The sequence below is a fragment of the Protopterus annectens genome, chromosome 17.part0 (assembly GCF_019279795.1).
Source record: "Protopterus annectens isolate FY-2018-M chromosome 17.part0, PAN1.0, whole genome shotgun sequence".
In the NCBI taxonomy this organism is placed as follows: domain Eukaryota; kingdom Metazoa; phylum Chordata; order Ceratodontiformes; family Protopteridae; genus Protopterus; species Protopterus annectens.
In genome coordinates, this window is record NC_056751.1 from 511,556,658 (window position 1) to 511,578,999 (window position 22,342).

General features: G+C 40.4%; 1 protein-coding gene across 2 annotated transcripts in view; it reads right to left on the reverse strand.

Moving 5' to 3' along the window:
* Positions 1-4,111: 4,111 nt before the first annotated feature.
* JOSD2 (Josephin domain containing 2) overlaps positions 4,112-22,342 on the reverse strand; it is a 194,130-nt gene continuing 175,899 nt past the window's right edge. For both annotated transcript variants that reach the window (XM_044059710.1, XM_044059711.1), the window contains exon 4: positions 4,112-4,713. In XM_044059710.1, the coding sequence (XP_043915645.1) occupies positions 4,611-4,713 (103 nt within the window). In that variant the 3' untranslated portion in view covers positions 4,112-4,610. The remainder of the gene's footprint in view (positions 4,714-22,342) is intronic.

Here is a 22,342-nt window from a genome sequence, read left to right on the forward strand (position 1 = left end):
ATCAAAAAAGAGTTTAAGGTTTAGTCTTCTACAAAAATCCATGACATCTGATACAAATGTACTTTCATCAAAAAAAAAACAGGAACAAAACCAAGGCCTTTATTTAACAAAAGTTCTTCAATAGGTGATAATACATAATCAGAGATATTATGCACGTTGGAGCAGTCTGCATTCATTTGACAATGGACAGAAAAAGTTGTTCTAATGTTCTTATGTTTGCGTCCCCCCCTGTGTCTGTGCTTAAAGGGTGATCAGCATTACGTGTTCTTTTGGAAACCGGAGAATCTGAAATGTGAGTGGATTCAGTATCTGTGGTGGATGATTCCTCACCCGAACTCATACTGGGTGATGTACCCTTTTTAAGTATGGATCTCTGCCTCTTTTTGCGTGTGTAAATAAACTTTTTGGTACCCTCTGCAAACCTTACCCCTTTCTGTAGCTCGAAGGGTTTCCCCCTCTCGTAATCTTCCATGTCTCTAGAGAATTTGCTTAACTTCTTGTCTTTTAATGTCTTTTCTGAAGTTAGGAGTTCTCTAGATAATCTACTCAGTGATTCCTGAAAGTTTGGTTGATTCTCATATAATTTCAATTCTTCACACATTTTTTGTACATCACAAATATTTGCCTGTATTGTTCTGTCATAATATGACGATAATATATTGACAAACATCATTGCCGAATCTTGTTGTGCAACACTCCATTCTCTAATCAATAAATCATCTGGTTTACCTACCAGCGGTTGCAATTTAGTTCTAAGGCCTCTTGGGGCAATATTTTGATGCTTATATGCCTTAAATAATCTGGAGTGCCAGATGTTGGTATGTAATGTTACATATATATTGATGCTTAATTTCAATTTTGATATACATTTTACTATTAATATTCTTATTATATTTTCTATATACTCATCGACCTTTGTACTTTTTAGGTTTATTCATACACATTACTATGTTTTGGTGATGTTTTCATGAATACAGGAAATGATGTCATACTGCCTAGTTCAAAATACTAATAAATATGGCCTATGGTTGTGTAATCATCAAACCACTGAAGAAAGCTGATTGCTGAAACTGGTCTGGTTTAATAAAAGACTAAGCTACTACTGCTCGGGGTGCTGGAGTTCTTTTCTCTTGTGCATGTTTGGTTCATCCGTGCACCAACCATATTTTCTAGCCTGTTCTTTCTCTATGTGACATACTAATGGGAGAAGGACTGTATACTGAAGGGCATAACAATGTGGCAAGACTGTTGCACTAGGGATTGTGCAAACATTATGGAATTGAAGTAGCTGAAAAACAATGGAAACATAAGCCACAAAGCATCATAGAAAATGAAGTTTACATCACATGGGATCCACAAAGCATCATAGAAAATGATGAAGTTTACATCACATGGGATCATCCATTACCAACATTTCAAAAGTTAGATGCTAGAAAACCAGATATAGTGGTCCATGATAAGAGGACAAAAGTAGCACTGATCACTCAAATCACCACACCCGGTGACTACAGTGTCTTGTGTAGAGAGAGAGAGAGAGAGAGAGAGAGAGTCATAAAATATAAGGATTTGCAGGCAGAAACAACAGCAATGTGGGAGAAAGATACCCAGACAGTCCCAATAGTAGTAGGAGCAATGGGTCTTATAAAAAAAGAATCTACAATCGTATTTAGATAGGTTACCAATACATGTAACTCCATACGAACTGCAGGAGGAGTCATTACTGGGCACATTGCAGGTGTTGCGAAGAGCACTTCTGGCTGACAAAGACTGAAACAATACTAATTTCATGAATTTTAATCATACTTTGACTTAGGAAAGGGGTCCATTCCCGGCATGGTATTAGAAACCCAAAAGATTTGGAGAAACTGAAAAAGGGAAAAAAATGGAGGCCATTACCAACCTTTTGGTCGGCAGGTGCAGCTAAAATTTCTCCCCCCATTCCTTTCAACAGTCCAAAGGAAATACTGTATACCACAATTCCCCAGCCACTACTACAGAACATGTCATCAATGCATTTTTCAAGGTGAAAAACACTGCCTCAATTGTCCCTGATATCATCCCAGGATGCTTACTAAATAACAAGAAATATGACCTCTCTGGTCCACTTGAATCATTTTTCTACTGGAGCTTACAGTCAGGTTTTGTGCCCAAGGAATGGAAGACTGTCACAGTCATTCCCTGCACAAAGGAGGTCCAGCTACTGATCTGGGTAACTAGAGGCCCACAAGTCTGACCAGCCTCATACATAAGGCCATGGACATGATAAATGAGGATACAGAGAACTTGCAAATACTGGACCCATCGCAGTTTGGCTTTGTTACAGGAAGATCATGCCTACTAAATCTGGTGGACTTCTTTGAGGGGGTCACCAAAGCAATGGATGAGGGAAAGACTCTCTACACAGCTTACATTGACCTGGCAAAGGCTTTTCATACAATACTCTACTCAGGCATTATAGACAAGCTCATTAATTTAGGTATAAGCCCAGTTATCACCCACTGGATAGCCAAACGGCTCAGTGACTGTACCCAGGAGGTCAAAAACGATGAGGCCACTTCCTCCAAGAGGCCAGTCACTAGCAGGGCTCGTTACGGAGACCACTCCTTTTTGGTATCTATTTCTCTGAAACAGAAATAAACGCTGAAGGTTTATGACTAAGTTTGCAGATGATTGCAAGCTGGGGGTTATCATAGAATCCCCTGCAGACTAACATTCTTCAAGAAGGCCCATCTCTGATAAACAAATGGTGCCAAACCCATTGTCTTAAACTCAGGGCTAAGAAATGCATACCATCCTGGCTACTTACCATGTTGATGACATACCCCCAAGAGTCGACCCAGTGGTCAAGGATATCAGTAGGCACGTAGACAGTCATCTTACCTTTGATTACCATATGGCCTTAATGGTAAGAAAATCCTTTTAAGTTGCACAACTTATAAGTAATGGCATGGCATCTAGGTCCAAAAAGGTCATTATCCCACTGTACTCTTCCCTTATCAGACCAGTAAGAGTACAATGCTCCCTTCATACGTACCTGACCTGGCATATGCAGCAACTAGAGAGACCTCAAAGGTTCCTTAGAAAAAGAAAACAAGACATAACAAACATGAGTTACACAGAGCACCTTAAAGCCCTTTCCCTCTACTCAGTCTCCTACAGATTGCTGATGGGTGATCTATACCTGGCTTACAACACATCTGCAATCCCCACACTAATTTCCTACATATTCTTAAATCAAACACTACCAGAAATGCAAGATATAGGGATCTGAATTTTGTTTGTGACTTAAACAGAACTTGCTGGAGTGACAAATAAGTGTCAGAGAGACTGCCCCTCCTATGGAACAGGCTCCCCATGCATGCAAAGCTGAGTTTGTCCATTAACCAATTTAAGTGCAACCTAGACCAGTGGATGAGGAATAGAAAATTTACATCAGGTATGGCACCCATGACCCTTATGGATACAGGTAGCTTATAAATGCTTGGCCCTCAGTGTCCTATTTAGATAAAGGACATCATTCTTTCGGGAAAAGCTGGCTATGCTTAGAAAGGCCCCTGGGCCATTAGCCTTGTAACAATCCACAAATAAAAAAGAGGCAATGTGTATATGTCTGTTTTCTTGGTTCAAACCAAATTAGCAGCTCACTAAGTCTTGTAATTGCAATTCTCATAGTAAAATGCAAAACAACGACAAATTTTGAAAATTGCTATTATCCTCAAAGTTGTGCACTGCCTCCCTGTTCCAATGTGGGGATCAGGCCACACATCCCATTCTTGTACATACCAACTCAGACACTGACGCACCTCAGAAGGGAATACTCCATGAAATGGCAAGCTCAGACTTAATAAACTTGAGTCCACATTTTTGCTCATTCTGTCTTGCTAATCTGGGACTCATTTACAAGTTGAGGAACATCAGAAGGTTACCTAGATCATTACTGTAAAAAGCACACAACTTGCATGGCTTTACCCAGTACTCCTTGTAAGAAACTGTAAATAGGCAGATGTCATAACAGTGTCCAAAGAGAGAATTAATGTGATAATATAACTATACATTACCCTGGAAGTTTCTGATATATATATGCACTTATCACACACTACAACGACCACCATTTATGTTTAACATTTTTATAAAAGCAGTCTTTCTACACAGGACAAATACATTGCCCTCGTTCTTATCAAATTGAAAAGAAATGTCTTTAAGAAATGCATTTTTTGCTAATATGGTCTTTAGGAAGTACATAAACCAGCTACTTTAGGGCAGCCAATGTTTAAATGAGTAAACTGCACCACATTTTGCAAAAACAATACACCCTGTCTGCTAAAGAGTTACATTCTAACTAGTCTGGCTCCTCAATGAATAACAAACTCTGCAGGCTATATGTATTACAACTGCCTGCCAGAAAGTCAGTAAACACAATGGTTGATAATTTGCACTGTGTGGCAGCCTGCATGTGCAGGTCACATAGCCACATCTGATAAATAGCAATCTTCCAAACATTTGTTTCCTAGGCAAAACAGATCTTTGGTTTCACATGCAGTCTCTCCTTTTTCACCATGCAGGTGTGGGTGCTGTCAGAAGTCCATCTTTTCTGAAGGCATTTGCCGCACTCACACAGCTACATTCCACCAGGTACCATCTTCTTCTACATCTTTCTGCACAACCAGCAGCATCTCACAGGGTTCCTCAGACATGTGTTCTTTCAGAAATTTCCTAAACACACAAACAAAACAAGAAATCACATTGGGCACAAGTTTAATATGCATATTCAAAAAATAAAAGCAGTTTATCTTAATTTATTCTGTATTTTACGGCATCTCCGACTGCTGGTTGCACTCAAGGGAACACACTGACACTAGGGAGAAAGTACAGTTGTGTACCTACCATAAATGTAGATGTTCAAGTGTATTCACTGTTGCAGTCATTACTCTTGGGTTATCCTACTGGCAGGCTACCCTCAGTCATCCAGAATACCAAAGTCTAGGTCCGGCGTCGGTTGCTGTCGCCTCTTCCCTGACGTCAGTGCGCCAGGGGTATAAAAGATGCAGCCGACGCCATTTTCTTCAGTTTTTCTTGCCCCAGATGTGAGGTGCCCCCAAATTGGTAGGCTGAAAAAATATGCCAATAAAAATACATGCACAAAAACAACATTCCCTTTGTCTACAAGCAAATACACCAAATAGGTTGTATAGGACAGAGAAATGCAGAAAAGTCCCAGCAAAGAGAAGGGGGGTGGTGGGTGGGTAACCTGGACTGCAACAGTGAATACACTCTAACATCTACATTTATGGTAGGTATACAACTGTACTTTGTTCATCGTGTTTCACTGTTGCAGTCATTACTCTTGGGTTGAATCCCAAAGCTGAGGATGGGTGGCTGGGCTAAATAGGATTAGGAGAGGCTAGGAGGCCCTGCAGAACTGCAGTGGCAAAGCATGCTCTGGACTTAAGAGTAAAGAGGTAAGTGGTAGTGCTTTGTGAAAGTGTGCACTGAACTTCAAGTAGCAGCCTCTAAGATATATTTGGTTGGTAGTCCTCTGAGTAAGGCTGCTGAAGTGGCTGCTGCTCTGGTGGAATGAGGCCTAATGCCCTTAGGCACTGATTTGCCATGTTGAAAATAGCAGAGACGGATGCAATGGCCTATCCATTTAGAAATAGTCTATTTTGAGATAGCCTTTCCTTGTGATCCTGCAGCATATGACACTAAAAGTTGCTCAGTTTTTCTGAAAGCTTTAGTTCTGTCCAAGTAGAAATGTAACTGCCTGTATATGTCCAAAGAATGCAGAATTTTCACACCCTTGTTCTGTGGATTTGGATAAAAGGTAGGCAAGTGAATTGTTTGGTTGAGGGCCACACTGGATACCACCTTAGGCACGAATGTAGGGTTTGTCCTCAGAGAAACCCTGTCTGGATTAAAAATGATAAGTTTCCACAGCCATGAGTGCTTGTAACTCTGAGACTCGCCTTGCAGATGTTATTGCTAGGAGTAGAGCTGTTTTCCAGGATAAAAATTTTATATCTGCTGTTGAAGCTGGCTCGAAAGGAGGCAGTGTGAGTTTTTCCACAACATAATTTAGGTCCCAGGCCGGAATTGGTGCTCTCCTTGGAGGCCTAATGTTTTTGGCCCCTCTGAGGTACTGCCTTATTAAAGGATGAGAAAAGATAGGTGGTTCCGTATTGTAATGGGCTGAAATGGCAGAGGCATGAATCTTAATTGATGAGAAAGAAAGGCCTTTGTTCAGCATCTCAGTTAGGTATTGTAAAATCTGAGATATATTTGGTACACGTGTCAATGCCTTGTTCCTGGTTCCAAGCACAGAATCTCTTCCATTTTTCTGCATAAGATTTTCTGGTACTGGGCCTCCTGGCCTCCAAGATCACATCCGTAACAGCTTTTGAAAGAGGAGTGTTCTGAATGGTTACATTATCCGCCATGCTGCCAGATTTAAGGTCCTGATTTGGCTGTGCAGGATCTGATTGTTTTGTTGGGTCAGCAAGTGAGAATTTTTTGAGGCAATATCCATACTGGACCTTGAGACAAGCTCTTTAGGACTGGGTACCAGTGCTGGCGTGGCCAGTCTGGTGCAATCAGTATCATTTTTGGCTTCTCTTGTCTGACCTTTAGGAGTACCCTGGGAAGGAGAGTACCCTGGGAAGGAGAGGCAGTGGAAGAAAGGCGTATACTGTTAGATTTTTCCAGCTGAAAGATAGGGCTTCCACTTTCCATGCTTGCTTGTGATAAATCCTTGTGCAAAATCTCTGCAATTGGCAGTTGTGAGGGGAGGCAAATAGATCTATGTCTGGGCATCCCCATTTCCTTATTATCATGCTGAAGACTTGTGGATCCAGTTTCCATTCGTGGGGATCCATGAGGTTTCTGCTCAATTTGTCTGCCAGAGTATTTGTTTTTCCTGGCAGGAATTGTGCTTGCAGGTGAATTTGAAAAGCTAATGCTGTGTCCCATAAGGTCACTGCTTGTCTGCAGAGAGGGTAGGAATGGGTACCTCCCTGTTTGTTTATGTACCACATGACCATAGTATTGTCTGTCTTTATCAGTAATTGTCCTGGATGAAGCAGATCCTTGAAAGCTGTCAGGGCATTTTGAACAGCTAGCATCTCTTTTTGATTGATGTGAAGATGCATCTGGTTTGCAGGCCATGTGCCCTGAATACATTTTCCTGCCCATATGGGCCCCCCAGGCATAATCTGATGCATCCGTTGTCAGTGTCTGTCTGGTTGTGGGTATTTAGATACCACTGTAGTTTCCTCATATGCAGTCTGGCATATGGAATTAGTAGAACGCAGGATGCCATGAAACCCAGGGCCTGCAGGATTTTCCTTGCAGATAAGTGGGTTTTTGTTGCCAATTTCTTGAAGTAAGAAGTCAGTTGCTTTTGTTTGTCTGGCGTGAGGTAAGCCATCTGGGCAGTTGTATTTAACAAACCAAAACCACGAAGTTGGCTGTAAATAGGCTACGTGCTCAAGAAAGTCCGAAGTAGCCAATGGAAGATTCCACTTTTATTAGAACAAAAACACAAACGCTCTTCAAATTAATAACAACAATATGCGTTTTCGTCTCAACTAAGTGAGACTTCATCAGATGTGTGGAAGTTGTGCAAAGAAAACATTTAAATACCCTGTTCCTCTTCCAATTAAGGAAAGGTACCAATGATGTTTGTTCTCAACATTTAAAAAATCCAATCAGCTTTGCATACTCATAAATATTCATGAGTGTTACGTCCACCATTGAGAAACACCTCCGTATACATTAAGTTCCTTTCTAAATACGGACGTCCAAACAGTAACACTCAAGATGTTCATAAAACATGAGAAATGTAAGCGTAAGTTAAAATCAATACTTACATATGTTAAAACACAAAAATATACACTACATAATCTATCTAAATGTGCAAAATCAGCTATGAAGAATGGATCTCCGTTCAAAGACGGACGTCAATATAACTATATTGTTTATAATCAAGCTTCATATAAAACCCGCTGCTCTTAAAAAATGTATTATATGTAAGTGGAAATAGAATACAATATGTACATGATTCAAGATACATAAATAAAAACACATGAATAAAAACACATGAATAAAAACTGATAGTTAAAAATTTATTTATGTATCTTGAATCATGTACATATTGTATTCTATTTCCACTTACATATAATACATTTTTTAAGAGCAGCGGGTTTTATATGAAGCTTGATTATAAACAATATAGTTATATTGACGTCCGTCTTTGAACGGAGATCCATTCTTCATAGCTGATTTTGCAACATTTAGATAGATTATGTAGTGTATATTTTTGTGTTTTAACATATGTAAGTATTGATTTTAACTTACGCTTACATTTCTCATGTTTTATGAACATCTTGAGTGTTACTGTTTGACGTCCATTAGAAAGGAACTTAATGTATACGGAGGTGTTCTCAATGGTGGACGTAACTCATGAATATTTATGAGTATGCAAAGCTGATTGGTTTAAATGTTGAGAACAAACATCATTGGTACCTTTCCTTAATTGGAAGAGGAACAGGTATTTAAATGTTTTCTTTGCACAACTTCCACATCTGATGAAGTCTCACTTAGTTGAGACGAAAACATATTTGTTGATAATTTGAAGAGCTTGTGTTTTGTTCTAAAAGTGGAATCTTCCATTGGCTACCGGACTTTTGAGCACGTAGCCTATTTACAGCCAACTTCGTGGTTTGTTTGGTCTGTTCGGCTGTTTAGGCTTTTACACCCCTTGGATTATCAGTTGTATTTAAGCTTGCACCCAGGAATATTATCTCTTGAGAGGGCACTAGTTTTGATTTCTTTTTGTTTACTGTCTACCCTAGGCCAGTGAATAATCTTTTTAGAAATGCCAGATGCTTTAGAAGAATGTCTTTGTTCTCAGCTTGAATTAGGCAGTCGTCCAAGTAGGGATATATTTGAATTCCTCTTTGTCTGCAAAATGCAATTACTGGTGCCAGGCACTTTGTGAAGACCCTGGGCGCAGTAGATAAGCCGAAGGGCAGTGCAGAGAATTGGTAATGCATTGAGCCAGCTCTGAATCTGAGGTATCTTCTGCAAGATTGTCTGATTGGGACATGCAGGTATGCCTCTTTTAGGTCCAAAGTTACAAGCCAAGCCTTCTTGCCCAGCATGGGCAGTAGCTGCTGTAGAGTCAACATCTTGAATTTTGGAACTTCCCGAAACGTATTTAGTATAGACAGGTACAGTATTGGCTTCCAGGTTCTGTCCTTCCTGGGTACTAGGAAAAGTCTGGAGTAAAATCCTTGCCCCTGCTCTTGTTGTGGTACTTGATGAATGGCCCTCATGTCCATGAGGGCTGTAATTAGTTTTTGTGCCTCTGCCCATTGATTGTGTGGCAGGTCTGGCATACCTTTTGACCTTGGTAAAGTGTGAAAATGGAACCTGTAGCCTTGGGACACTATGTTCTGGACCCATTTGTCTTGGGTAATCATTTGCCAATTTGATGAAAAAGTGCTAGTTTTCCCCCTAAGGGGGCTGCCAAAAGAAATGTGCTTGGATCTGGCAGAGGGAAGTCATTGGGACTGTTTCCTGTAAGGTTGTGATTTGTCTTCTCTGCTTTTGGAGGTAGCAGCACCCCACTGTTTAGGTCTGTATGAGCCTTAGGGCTGAGATCTGCCTCTGGGATGCCTGTAGCTGCCTCTTTGTGGTCTGTCTGACACTGGAAAGGACAAATTTTTAGAAGGCCAGTTCCTACTAAACCTGGGTGGCTGTACCTGTAAGAAATCCTCGACTGTCTGCATGGATTTTGCTTTATCCTACATTTTTTTTCAAAACCTCTTCTGCTTTAGTACCAAACAAAGTATCATGCTGCAATGGTGCATCTAATAATTTTGCTTTAACATGATCAGGCACATTCTGTTCCTTTAACCAAGCATGCCTTCTAATAACAGAACCTGTGACAGCGGCCCTGCATGAGGCCTCCAGTGAATCACAACCACATTGCAAAGTATGCTTTCCCACTTGTTCAGCTACATGCAATAAATCCTGCAATTCCTTGTTCTTGGAACATTCAGTATTTATCAACAATTTCTGTTTAAGCAGTGACATTAAATATTGCTGATATTTAAGCATATGAAACTGACAATTTAAAGCCCTTACAGCCAAGGTAGTGTATACTTTTTTCCCCCATCTGTCTAGAGCCCTAGAATCCCTATCAGAGGGGACAGGGTTTTTTGTAGTGGAGGCTTTAACCCCTTTGGGACCCTGAGATATAGTTTCTGGATCAGCAGCAGGGTTTTTATAAAAGAATTTATGAGAATCCGGAACCCTGTAGTATCTGACTGGCTTAGCAGGTGCAGGGGGCAAAGAGTCAGGGGACAGGCCGGACTCTGAAAATACATCATCTACAATGTCTAAAACAGGTGGAATAACAGAGCCTTTTCTTAGATTCAGAATAATCTTGGCTCTCCCAGTGGAAATGCTCCCTCATGGTATGCAGGGTTTCCCCAAAAGAATAATCCTCAGGAGGAGAGGCTGAAGGAATGGATTCTTCAGCATCAGAATCCTCATAGGGAAGCATGAAATAATCCTGTTCAGAAGAGGAATCAGAAGAAATAGAAACCTGATCAGAAGAATAATACTCTGTCTCTTGCCTAGGCCTCTTATCAGGCGGGGGATGGGAGCCCCTGATCAAATTAATAAGGTCTTTGGCCATTTTGAGCATCTGCTTTTTAGGCATGGTGGACTGAGTAGGAGAATGCTGTACTGGTTTCTTTGTCTTTAGAGCTGCTTTAGTCTTTGTCTTTGAAGCTGAAGATGGCTTAATATATAGTTATGTAGGTCTGAAGACACCCTCAGAAGCCGATGCTTGCTCAGCGGCTCCGGACCCATCTGAGGGAATGATTTCCGAGTGTCCAATACCTTGAGTATCCAGAGGCCCAGTCAGCTCCACGTGAGAGTCAGAAGCGGCCTGTGGCTCAGGTAGCAGGCGCCAGGGGCTGCGAAAGCACCTCACTGAGAACCGGCGAATTGGCGACTGGCCTAGCAGAGGCCTCGTCGTCGGTTTTGGACCTCGGATGCCTATCCTTTTCCTTACGTTTTTTGTACACTCCGGTTGTCGGCTGTTCCGACGGCATTATATAATTAAATCTTCGGCCAAAGTAATGAAACGCAAAATCGAACAGATGCTTAATAGTGCGCTGGTTAAATCTAGCACAAAACCGACAGCTAGCAACGTTGTGATCAGGGCCTAGGCAAGGAATACAGTAAGAGTGGAAATCCTTATGAGGTACTTGCTTCCCACAAGAAATACAATTGTTAACTTTTTCTGACATCAGTCTGGAGCAAGAAAAAAGTTTCCCTAACGGGGTACTTAGCTTTAATGAAGACTTCGGTTCTGAAATTCGGATTTGAAAATCTCAGGAGTCAGCCGACCGGCACTTGCGAACTGCTTTTGCTTCGGGCACCACACGGCAAGAAAGACTGAAGAAAATGGCGTCGGCTGCATCTTTTATACCCTTGGCGCACTGACGTCAGGGAAGAGGCGACAGCAACAGACGCCGGACCTAGACTTTGGAATTCTGGCCGACTGAGGGTAGCCTGCCAGCAGGATAACCCAAGAGTAATGACTGCAACAGTGAAACACTATGAACATCAGGGTGTCTGGATATGTAACTGGTGATAGTATTTTTCATTAACCACTCAGCTTCTACATGGTCTGGCCAAGGTGAAAAAAAAAAGAGGAGTGGCTGGCATGCACTGTGTGTGTGTGTGTTGGGAGGTAAAATGTAGTAGCATCATCTAGTGGATGTCTGAGGCAATGACTGAAGTAGTCTGGGCTCAAATAAAGATGCACATAATGAAACCTGCAGGTGTTTGACACATCACCTGCAATTCAGAATATGTTGGAGACCAAAGCATAAATACTTCACAAATCAAGTCAACAGCATGTGGGTGTTACCTTATACTGAGATTTCTGCTTACAGAAAATTTATTTAAGGTTCAAAGATTTAGTTGTCCAGTTTAAAGACCTACAGACCCTTCAGGAAATTTGACTGCCATTATCCCATGATAATCTTGATTTACATATAGTAAGCAGAAAATATTAATTTTGAAAGATGACAGTTTGACTGTAAAGGGAATTTCATTCCATAATATTAGAAGCTATTACTTAAATAATCTGTTGTTGTTGTCTCTTTCAGCTTTTCCCGGTTAGGGGTTACCACAGTGGAACTCTGGCCCGCTAATGATTGGCAGTAGATTTTTACGTGCCGAGTTGCCGGCCCTGACGCAGAACCTTCAACGAAGATACGCCCATTCACGCACGTCTCCACATAGAAGACGCTCTAGCTGAGAATCGAACAGGACAACGTCTTACTGTGAGGCGACAACGCTACCGCAGCACCACCCCCGCAGTTGCTTAATCTGTATTTTCTCTAATCACTGAAACTCACTTTTAGTAATAGGTTTTCTGATTCAGTGATGGAATGGTAACATTACTGTTAGTTGTGTCGCATTTTATTAAGACTTAAAACTCTATGCAGGTTATGTTGTATAATTATTGCTAACTTGCAAAGGACACACAAAAAGCAAAAAATAAAACTAAACTAAAATAAAACACAACAGATCTGAAGACTGTGCCCTAACACCTTGCACCTGGGATGGCTGCCACCTTTACCCCATCCTGCTATGCTTCTGGTTAAAGCTGTCCCGCCTTTGCTATCACATTATTCAAAGGTTTTGTATAAAGTATAACACTTTTTTGCTGTACTGGGAGTTTAGACTTTAGTTATCTTTGAGTCTCAACAAAATGAGAATATTTCTTTCACTGTGAATTTCCCAAGAGATGCATACCGGGCTTAGACTTTCATGCAGGACAACTGATTAGGAAGCAGTCACTTTTAAATAATGTACAAGAAACGGAACACATGGACAACTGTTTAAGCATTTATGAATTTTTCAAACCTTATGAGTTTTCCTAGTAATACATCATATATCTCTTCAAATAGTTTCAGGTGGCTTGTACAGAAGCTTTAAGAAAACAATATTGTACTCACTAATGGGCTGGATCAGTGAGGCATAAAGTGAGGCAGAGATCTCCTGGAGTTACCAGATTTGCCCTTTCACATTAGGTGGTATAACGAATGTGCCTGATTTTGGCAGACATGGACTAGATCTATCAGTGCCCCCACTCCCTTAACAGTCAGTGCCATGTTTTACGATTTGACCATTTATTTTATAATCAAAATTTTTGCAAATCTCATGAATCATCACCATCAACCCTCATTTCCCCATTCTCTACATGGGGTCAGGAAGTTTTGTTAGCGGTTATCTTTCTTTATTCAGTACCATTCTCCTACCTTCACTGACAGTTATACCTGACCATTTCAAGACTTCTTTCATGCAATCCATCCATCTCGTTTGCTGGATGCCCTTATTTCCTCTTCCCTTCTTTCCAATCTCTCTCAAATCTTCTTCACTAAATCATATGCTTTCCTGCATGTGCCTAAAGCAATGCAATCTCGTTTCTACTATGTTTTTTTTTTACACAATCAAAGCTACTTCGGCTTATGCTCTGATGTCCTCATTTCTTTGTCTATCCCACAGTGTGCATCCCACCACCTATTTCAGATGTTTCACTTCCATCTTCTTTAGCTTCCCCAACTGCTCTGCTTTCACTGCCTAGGTTTTTGTACCATACAGTAGTATGATTCCACATTTATTAATGGCAAATGTGAACCTGATTAAAAGGTAAGGTTATGTCTTGTTTGTTAACCATTTTGGAGAATCCTGGCATCTTTGTAATCAACAGCATACGTGATTACTCAGAGGCCATCTCCCACAATTACATCCAATAACAGTCCAAAAAGATTATCTCCACTAAACAGGGACACCACTAGTTAGCCACATCAGGAGAGAAAGGTAATGCCCAATTCGACCTTCTGGGTTAAATTCAAATTTCTCAATCTCTTAGCTCAAGAACCAGGAAAAAAATATATAAAAAAAGGCCCCAAATCGGGGATAGACTTTCAAACTCTGCTGTTATATACGCACATTTGTTAGATTAACAAGTTTTACTTTAATGTGCATTTTCTGAAGGATATAAAGTTTGAAACTCAAACGTCTGTCAGATTAATTACTGAAGTCCTCAGCAATGTGTCACAAAGCCATCAATTTTGAAACAGACTAAAAATATGACGCAAAACCAGGGACAGCTGAGAACTATGGCTCCTGTTGTTTAACTGGCATTTTACCACTTCTAGACTGACATTTTATTTCCTTTTGAGGTGTAGTGACACACCTTTACACAGTCAACATAAGCAGAATGCACTGCCAGTCTTTAAACAGATAACAGCAGCACTCGATGAAACAATGCCACAAGATTAATTAGGCATGATCTCACTTAAACTCATACGGTTTCACATCTAGCACTAGCAGGTTTTCACTGTCATTTTGGATCAAGTTCCTTTATGCTTTCCCTCACAATTTTACATGAAATACTGACTCAGGTTGACAAGTCTAAAACTGTCTGGATCTGACGTAACAGCCCCTTTGTGAAATTATATCCCTCTAGTACACTGCCAAACATGATGATGAGATCACAAACTAACATTTAATTTAAACAGCCAATATGTTTTTTTAGGTATGCTTTCAGGTCTCACCTAACCTGAAATTTTAATCTTAACTGAGTAAGCAGCTATTGTATCTATAATTAAATGAGGAACGTCTCCCTTTATACCTACAGCACAATGATGTATTCTTTGTTTACTGTGAAGTCTGCACAAAATAATTCTGCAAGTACACTCATCATGTCCTGCTGGGTGATCATTTCACTGTTTACTGACATAATACATTAATTATTCTCTTTCAATTTCCTGATGTAATTAAAGAATGTCTTACTATTGGTGTCAGCCTCAAGATTAACATGAGCTCACAGATGGATCTGGAAGATTTAATAAGCAAATACTTTCTGAACTTTATTTTACCTACATTTATTTATTTATTTCCAGTTTGATTACCGGGAAGTCCACTGGGCCCAAGGGACCCATTTTCAGTGGAGGACTGGGGAGAAAAGCTCCAAATACAGTATACAGTACACATATAGTAATACAGAAATGTAAAGATACATTATCTAGGACAAATTGCAACAAAGGTACATACAGTGTTGCACAACAGTCAGACAAACATTACTGTAGATTATCTTAAGGGTTATACAGGTTCATTTATGAGAGCACTCACTGCATAGTATGTGGGGAAAACACTTTACATACACACCTTTAAAGTAGAAATATAAAACATTTACAAGCACACATTTAAAGTATGAAACTGTTTACAATATTTACACAGTTGTGATGAGGGATAGGTAGCTCTAGGAATTGAAGAGAGCATGGATACAGTCATAGAAAAACAAGCTATGGGAGATTTAGAGAGCTAAGAAACCTGGGAGAGAAGAAACAAAAACATTTTATGGGCAAGTAGTTGGGAGAATTTAGGTAGCGTGAAGGCAGGTACATTTCCATTTAGTGGACAGGTGTTTGAAAAGCTGGGTTTTGAAGTGTTCTGAGTTTGGTGTAGTTCTTAAAGTGGAGGGGAGAGAATTCCATTTTTTACCTAGTGAGAAAGAGAGGAGGAGTTGGCCAGCAGGACGTTTGGGCTTATGGATAGCTATCAAGTTTTGACATTCAGATCTGAGAGTTCTATTAGGGGTGTAAGGGGGAATGATATTAGCTAGAGCTGGACATTTAGAAGGATGACATATGAGTCTATGAGCAGTGGTGAGATGGAGGTAGTTTAAGTAGTTTGGGAGTTCTAGCCAATTCAGAGATTGCAGGTCCAATGAAGGGTGGAATGTTTGGATTTGGTGGCAAATTTAGATATTTTATTATAGCATTTTTCTAGTTTGGAGGTGACAGAGGAGGACAGGTTGGTAAGGAGAGGAGCTCTATATAGTAAGGAGGGCAGAAGACAGGTAGTGGCCAGAGTGTGCCTAGTAGAGTGTGAGAGAAATTGATTATTCCTGTATAGCATACCAAGTTTTTGGTGGGTTCTCTTAATATTTTGCAGAATGTGGATATCGAACTTAAGGTATTCATCTATAGTAATGCTGAGTAGTTTGGCGGATGGAACCACTTCTATAGGTGAGTTGGTTTGACTCAGGACTCTGAAAGTATCTTTGTTATAGGAATGAGTCTTTGTTGGGGGAACAGTAAAATTTTAGATGTATTGGCATTGAGAGAGAAAGGTGGTTTTGGCGCATCCAGTTTTTGGGGGTTGAAAAAGCAGTTTGAGGTTTAGTGAGCAATTCAGAGAGGTTAGAGGCAGAGCAGACAAAAATCATCTGCGTATTGAATGATTTTGGCATCAGGAATTGCAGAGTGAAGATGTTAAAAAGCATTGGCCCTAGGATAGATCCCTGTGGTACACCAGTAGGAGTAGCTAAGAAGGGGAGGTAGAGTTTTTCCATTTGACTGACTGTGATCTGACAGGTAGCTGGAGAACCAGGATAAAGTGCTTGGTGAGAGATGAAGATTTGAGAGATGAGAGAGGATGCGTTTGTGGGAAACGGTAACGAAAGCTTTGGACAAATCTAGCAATACAGTAGAGACCAGGTGTCCAGAATCTCGGGCTTGACTGACAGTTTCTAGGAAAGACAGTAGGGCGGTTATGGTGCTGTGGCCTGGATGGAAGCCATGTTGGGTAGGTGTAAGAAGATTGTTTTGGGTTAGAAAAGGCATAAGTTGGAGGTAAACGCACTTTTCAAGGATTTTAGAGATTGGTGAGAGTAGTGCAATAGGGTGGAAATTTGAAATATTGGTGTTTTTGCCTCCTTTGTGGAGAGGAAGAATATAAGCTGAGTGCCAGAGTTTGGGGACGTATGATTCCTTTAAAGATCTGTTAATAATGATGCTGATTGGGAGAGGTATACCATGAGCAGCACATTTTAGGAAAGAGGAGGGAATATTGTCAGGAGCATTAGAGCAAGGTTTAAGTTTGCATAGAAGTTTTTTTATAAAGTTAGTGGAGACAGGTTTGAGGTTGAACATAAGGGAGTGATTATTAGGGGAATTAGATGGGGAAGAGTGAGAGACTGGAAGGTTGTTGTTGGGGAATGTCTTGGTTAGGTCTGACATTGTTTCTATGAAAAATGAATTAAAATCTGAGCTGATTTCAAGGTCTGATTTAATAGGGTCAGGACAGGGATTATTCTTGGAGCCAGGACTGAGAAGTTAATTTATTGATTTCCAGAATTGCTTAGGGTTTTTGTTGTTATTAGACTGGAGCCTAATACAGTAGGATTTTTTTTATCCTTGGTGATTAACTGTTTCACATGGTTATCAAGTTGTTTATATTGAAGGAAGGTATTTGGCATGTTATTTTTTTTGGTAAAGCTTCCACAATTTGTCTGTTTGAAGCATAATTTGTTTAGTATGCTTGGATAGCCAATGAGCTGTATTAGTTTTTATTATTTTGTTTCTTAGTGGGGCTACAGAATTTAGGGTGTCTAGGAAGACAGAGTTGAAGTAGTCTGTAGCACTGTCAAGTGGGAGGGTTTTTAGAATTTGCCAGTCCATTTGTTTAAGCATATTAGAGAAGGTTGTGGGGTTAAAGTTACTAAGGTTGCAATAAGAATGTACTGGTGCTGGTGAGAAGAGTTAGTTGCACCTTGTATGAAAGCTGGGAAGTGGTCACTAATGGAATCAGGAATTGTGCCAGAGTTGGTTAGTTTATTTGGATCAGAGACTAGGATCCAGTCAATAGTAGATCCAGGGGGGTTACGTTTTGTCAGGTCGAGTGATAGGGTAGATTTTTTGAGTGAAGTTATAGAGGTTAATGGATATGGATGGAGAGGGACTATTGACCTTGTTCCAGTCAATATTTACATCACCTAGAATGTAGGTTTCGTATTTAATGTCAGTAGATGCCCAGTGGAGGATATCTTCGAGAATAGAGATGTTACCAAAAGATATATATAGAGCAATAAAGCAGATGTTTTTAATGTTTGTTCAGTTTTAGTAGTCCAGCTGTAAGTTCAGTGTTAATGAATTGAGGAAATGGAATTTGGAGGGGAATTAAGGTGAGTAGGTCAGAGTAGACTAAGGCAGTGCCACCACCTTTTTTATTTAATCGGTCATTTCTAAGGATGTGAAATCCTGGGGGCATGATCTCTGAATTGGACATATGGGGTTTAAGCCAAGTTTCAGAGATAGCTAGGATGTCTGGTTTGTTATGGCTTAGCCAAGCTTGAAATTGGTGGACTTTGTTGTTGAGACTCTGGGCGTTAATTGTGAAGATTTTTATGGAGTTGTAGGGGGTGGGAGGTACAGGGAGGGAGGAGCAATTAATAATGGTATTGGGACCGGGGTAGTGGTGGATATCACAGGCTAAAACTAGGTTGTTGAAGGAGTTAATCTTGAGCCATTTGTATTTGAAAACGAAGAATTTAGGAAGATCTAAGATTAGTTTATGTGTTTGTTTTGTAGCAAAGGTGGAGAAGATTTTAGTGCGGAATAGGTGTAGAGGCTTAGGCTGGAAGAGGGAAGGGGAGATGGAGTGGAAGTGAGAGTAAGAGTAAGGGTAAAGGCTGGAGTGTATGGATGTTATTTTTGTAGGTAGAATTGGGCAGGCATTGGAGGACAATGAAGTGGTATAGCATAAGGGAATTAGTAAAAGAAGGAGGAGGCAGGGGGCCAGGTGGGTGTGGAGGATTATTAAAGGCATGTTTGTGCAAGGGGAGAAAAATTATATGTAGTTGTGGAGCAGAGAAAAAGGCTATGCAGGAGTGAGGGTTTAGGAAGAGGAACAGATTTTCTTAGAATTGTAAGAAGGGGAGGGGAATGTAATTGATTAGGGAAGTGGATAGAGTGAATGTAAGTAAGTGGGCTGGCTATAAGTGGGAGGAGTAAGGAGGAAAGGTATCTATTGGTTATTTAGGGAGGGTGGGAGGGGGATGGGAAGAATAAATGTAGGAGTGGTGGGATGGGTGGGAATTGGGGGCAGGGTAGGGGAGTGGAGTGAGCCCACAGGGAGAATAGAGCGGGATACAACTAAAGGAAGAAGGGTCTGAGAAAACAATCTGTGAGCTGCTGATAGCTGGGTTGCTACCAGGAGGGAAACCGAGATGACAGAGATGAAGTGCCTGACATGACTGGTAACACACCCCCACTATTTATTTTTTTTTACTGTGACATGTTGATGGGATAAGTTATGTGGCAGGGACACAAAACTGTTGGTTGTGAAACAAGGTCAGGGCTACAGAAATAGATTACTGGGTAAAAGTGAAGTCTCAGCCATGCATCTTGACAGTGACACTCCTGTCTATCTCTGCATGGTGGTGGAACTTCCAGCAGAAGAAGCAGGAGGATCGATATGCAGAGAAAATATGTCAGGAAGGGTGAATCAGCAACTACTGGTCATGCTTAAAAATAGAAAAGGTAGACCAAGGCCAAGTTTAAATGCAAACCAAAATTACAACCCTATACACACACACAAAACACAACAGGTCTTGCTCTCATGTTTGGAGCAGAGCAGGATACACCCTCTTTAGTTCTTTTTAGCTTCACACCAGGTCTTGCTCTCATGTTTGGAACAGAGCAGGATACACCCTCTTTAGTTCTTTTCCTGTCTTTTTAGCTTCACACCAGGTCTTGCTCTCATGTTTGGAACAGAGCAAGATACACCCTCTTTAGTTCTTTTTCTGTCTTTTTAGCTTTCCACTTGGAAACAATTTTAACAACTGGCCCTTTGTCACCCTAAAACATGTACTTGGTCCCAGTGGGTCTTACCCGGTTAATAAACAGCTATTATTAGAAGTTGCAGTTCTGTCTCACCATTTTGCCTTGAACTAAATATGTCAGTGTGCTTTTCCAGCTGCAGGTATGTATCCCAGTCTGTCCTCCTGACATCTACAATTAGTTCACACCCAATGGCTTCTTTGCCTTGCCTGGCTTCTTTGCAAAGCAACATTACAGTTTAAAACTGATTTCCACTTCTTGCCAGTTCTAATTTGAATTTCTGAAATTATAATAAAAAATATCATGTTGATTCATTCATTTTCCAGTTCCTGCTTTATACTGTCCAGGGTCATGGGAAACCTGAATGGGTCATTCAGTCACAGGAAACACAAGCCTAATGAACCACCTATGGTATCTTCCTATTTATTTCAATATGTTTTGTATTTAAAGGCCACTAAGTGCTGGCTTCCATTATTTTTTCCATCATTGCTAGTCACTATTTAAAACTACTGATTTTTCTTAATCAATATCATGACCCGGAAACAGTTTCAAACAAGCGTGACAGAAATTAGTTCTTTGAAAAAACTTCACTGCTGTCAAAAATCATTCTTAAAGAAAGCAATTGAGGGGAATGTGCTTGAATGAGATCATTTAGAGTAAATATGTTGAATGACTGGTTATAATGTGATTTCACACAATGAACAAGTCAATCCATTTGGTAGCATAGTGGATGGCACTATTAATGCACTCTGAGAAAGTTGCCTGCATGGACTACCTAGGCAAGAAGTTAAATACAATATCTACATAAAACATGAGAAATAAATGTGTTCTTATTTGTTTATTAGAAAACTGCAAGCTCACTGATGACTTGGACTAATAAAGCATTTCATGGAAATTACCAGCTGATCTGTTTTATTTTGTTTTTAAATTTGCAAAGAAAGCCCAAACAGTGTACCTCAGTAAAACAATGAGGCAAAACATAACTGTAAATTTGTTTAACAATACTGCATTTATTCTTGATTGTTTCTGACTGGGCAGTGACTGTCTGAGTTTAGCCTTCCTGATTGGATTGGTTGGTATTCAAGGCAACAAGCCTAAAGTCCCTTGCATCATCTGGGACAAGACTGTGGATCACCAAAGCACCTGTGGCCTGCTTCTCATCCTTTGATTGGTGTAACAGTTTTGCTTCTGGTGAGAGAAGAAGTGAAGGAGCATTGTATCCCAGAAGTGTGAATCTGTGGGGAGACCAGCATTAGTAGTACCCAGGCAACAGCCATTCAAACGACTCCCCTCTTCATCACTCTTGACAAGCTAATTCTTTCTTTTCAGTAGATACTGCGTGACTTCCTGCTGTCTAATCAAACTTCAGAAAACCTGCCTAAATACTTCATCCATAAATCATCAGGGTGGTCTTGTTAATTTCCCCTCAATTGTTTGGCAGTATCCTGTATAGACGCAGACACCTTTAGTTGACATTTTTCCTGTAAAATCATCATTGAAATTTCACCAATACCTAGTTGCACACAGCACAACTAGTTTGCAGTGACAAGCACTGCCGCCAGAGTTTAAAATGAATACACCTTTAGACAGCTGAAGTGAGAATATAATCAAAACAGGGTCTGCTGACATGAATATGAAATTTCCCATTATTTGTATTACCAGCTTGGTGAATATGGGCATCCTGAAGCAATGTAAGAATTGCCTCGTGTTTAATGACAACCAGTTAATTCTCAAACAAACTGATATGGTACATCAGAGATGTATTTACACAATGTCACTGAAGGCAAAGCTCTCACATAAAACCACTTCTAATGCCAAGAAGATTGTCAGCAGCAGCACACACACTGCAAACATCACACACAACTCAAAGCAGACTCACAGACCCACATATGCCGAGGCACTTAAATGTAACCTTCCTAAACCCCAAAGACCTCCTAGACACAGTACACAATACCTTAGCAGCCCTGAATGCATTCTTTCAAAACATTCACATCCACACATACAGCCACATCTCATGGAGCCACTATTTCTAAGCCCGTAAGGCAAGCCACTACACAATCAAATATTCTGGTCATTGGAGACTCCACTGAGACACACTGATGTCCCTCTCATCAGGATGAGGAAAGAGAAAGTTATGGTCAGTTGCTTATCATGAACCAGGATCCAACATATTGCATATGTACAGAGGTCAGTGGAGCACAAGTGCCACTATGACACAGTTATAGTCATGTGGGTGTAAATGACCTGAGATGTACTTCCTCAGACTACATGAAGACAGACGTCATGGAGCTTCGAAATGCGTGTCCCAGGCTGGTATAAGCCTAGCACTGAGCACCATTTTACATTCTCCAAGGATGATGCCACAATACAAACAAAAGATGACCAACTTAACTAACTGGGCGTTATTTTAAGGAGTGCAATATTTGTCAGCATGTAAGGAGATAGTCAGACCATGCTACTTTTCCAGGGATAATCTGTACCTCTCCCCTCTAAGCTTTGGAATATTAGCTAAAGCATTGTCCTCCCCTATACTGCATTTTTTAGGCAATGCCAAGTACCAACAACACATCAAATAAACAATAAAATTTAAAGGTATTACTGCTCAGTGCTAATAGTCTAAACAAAAA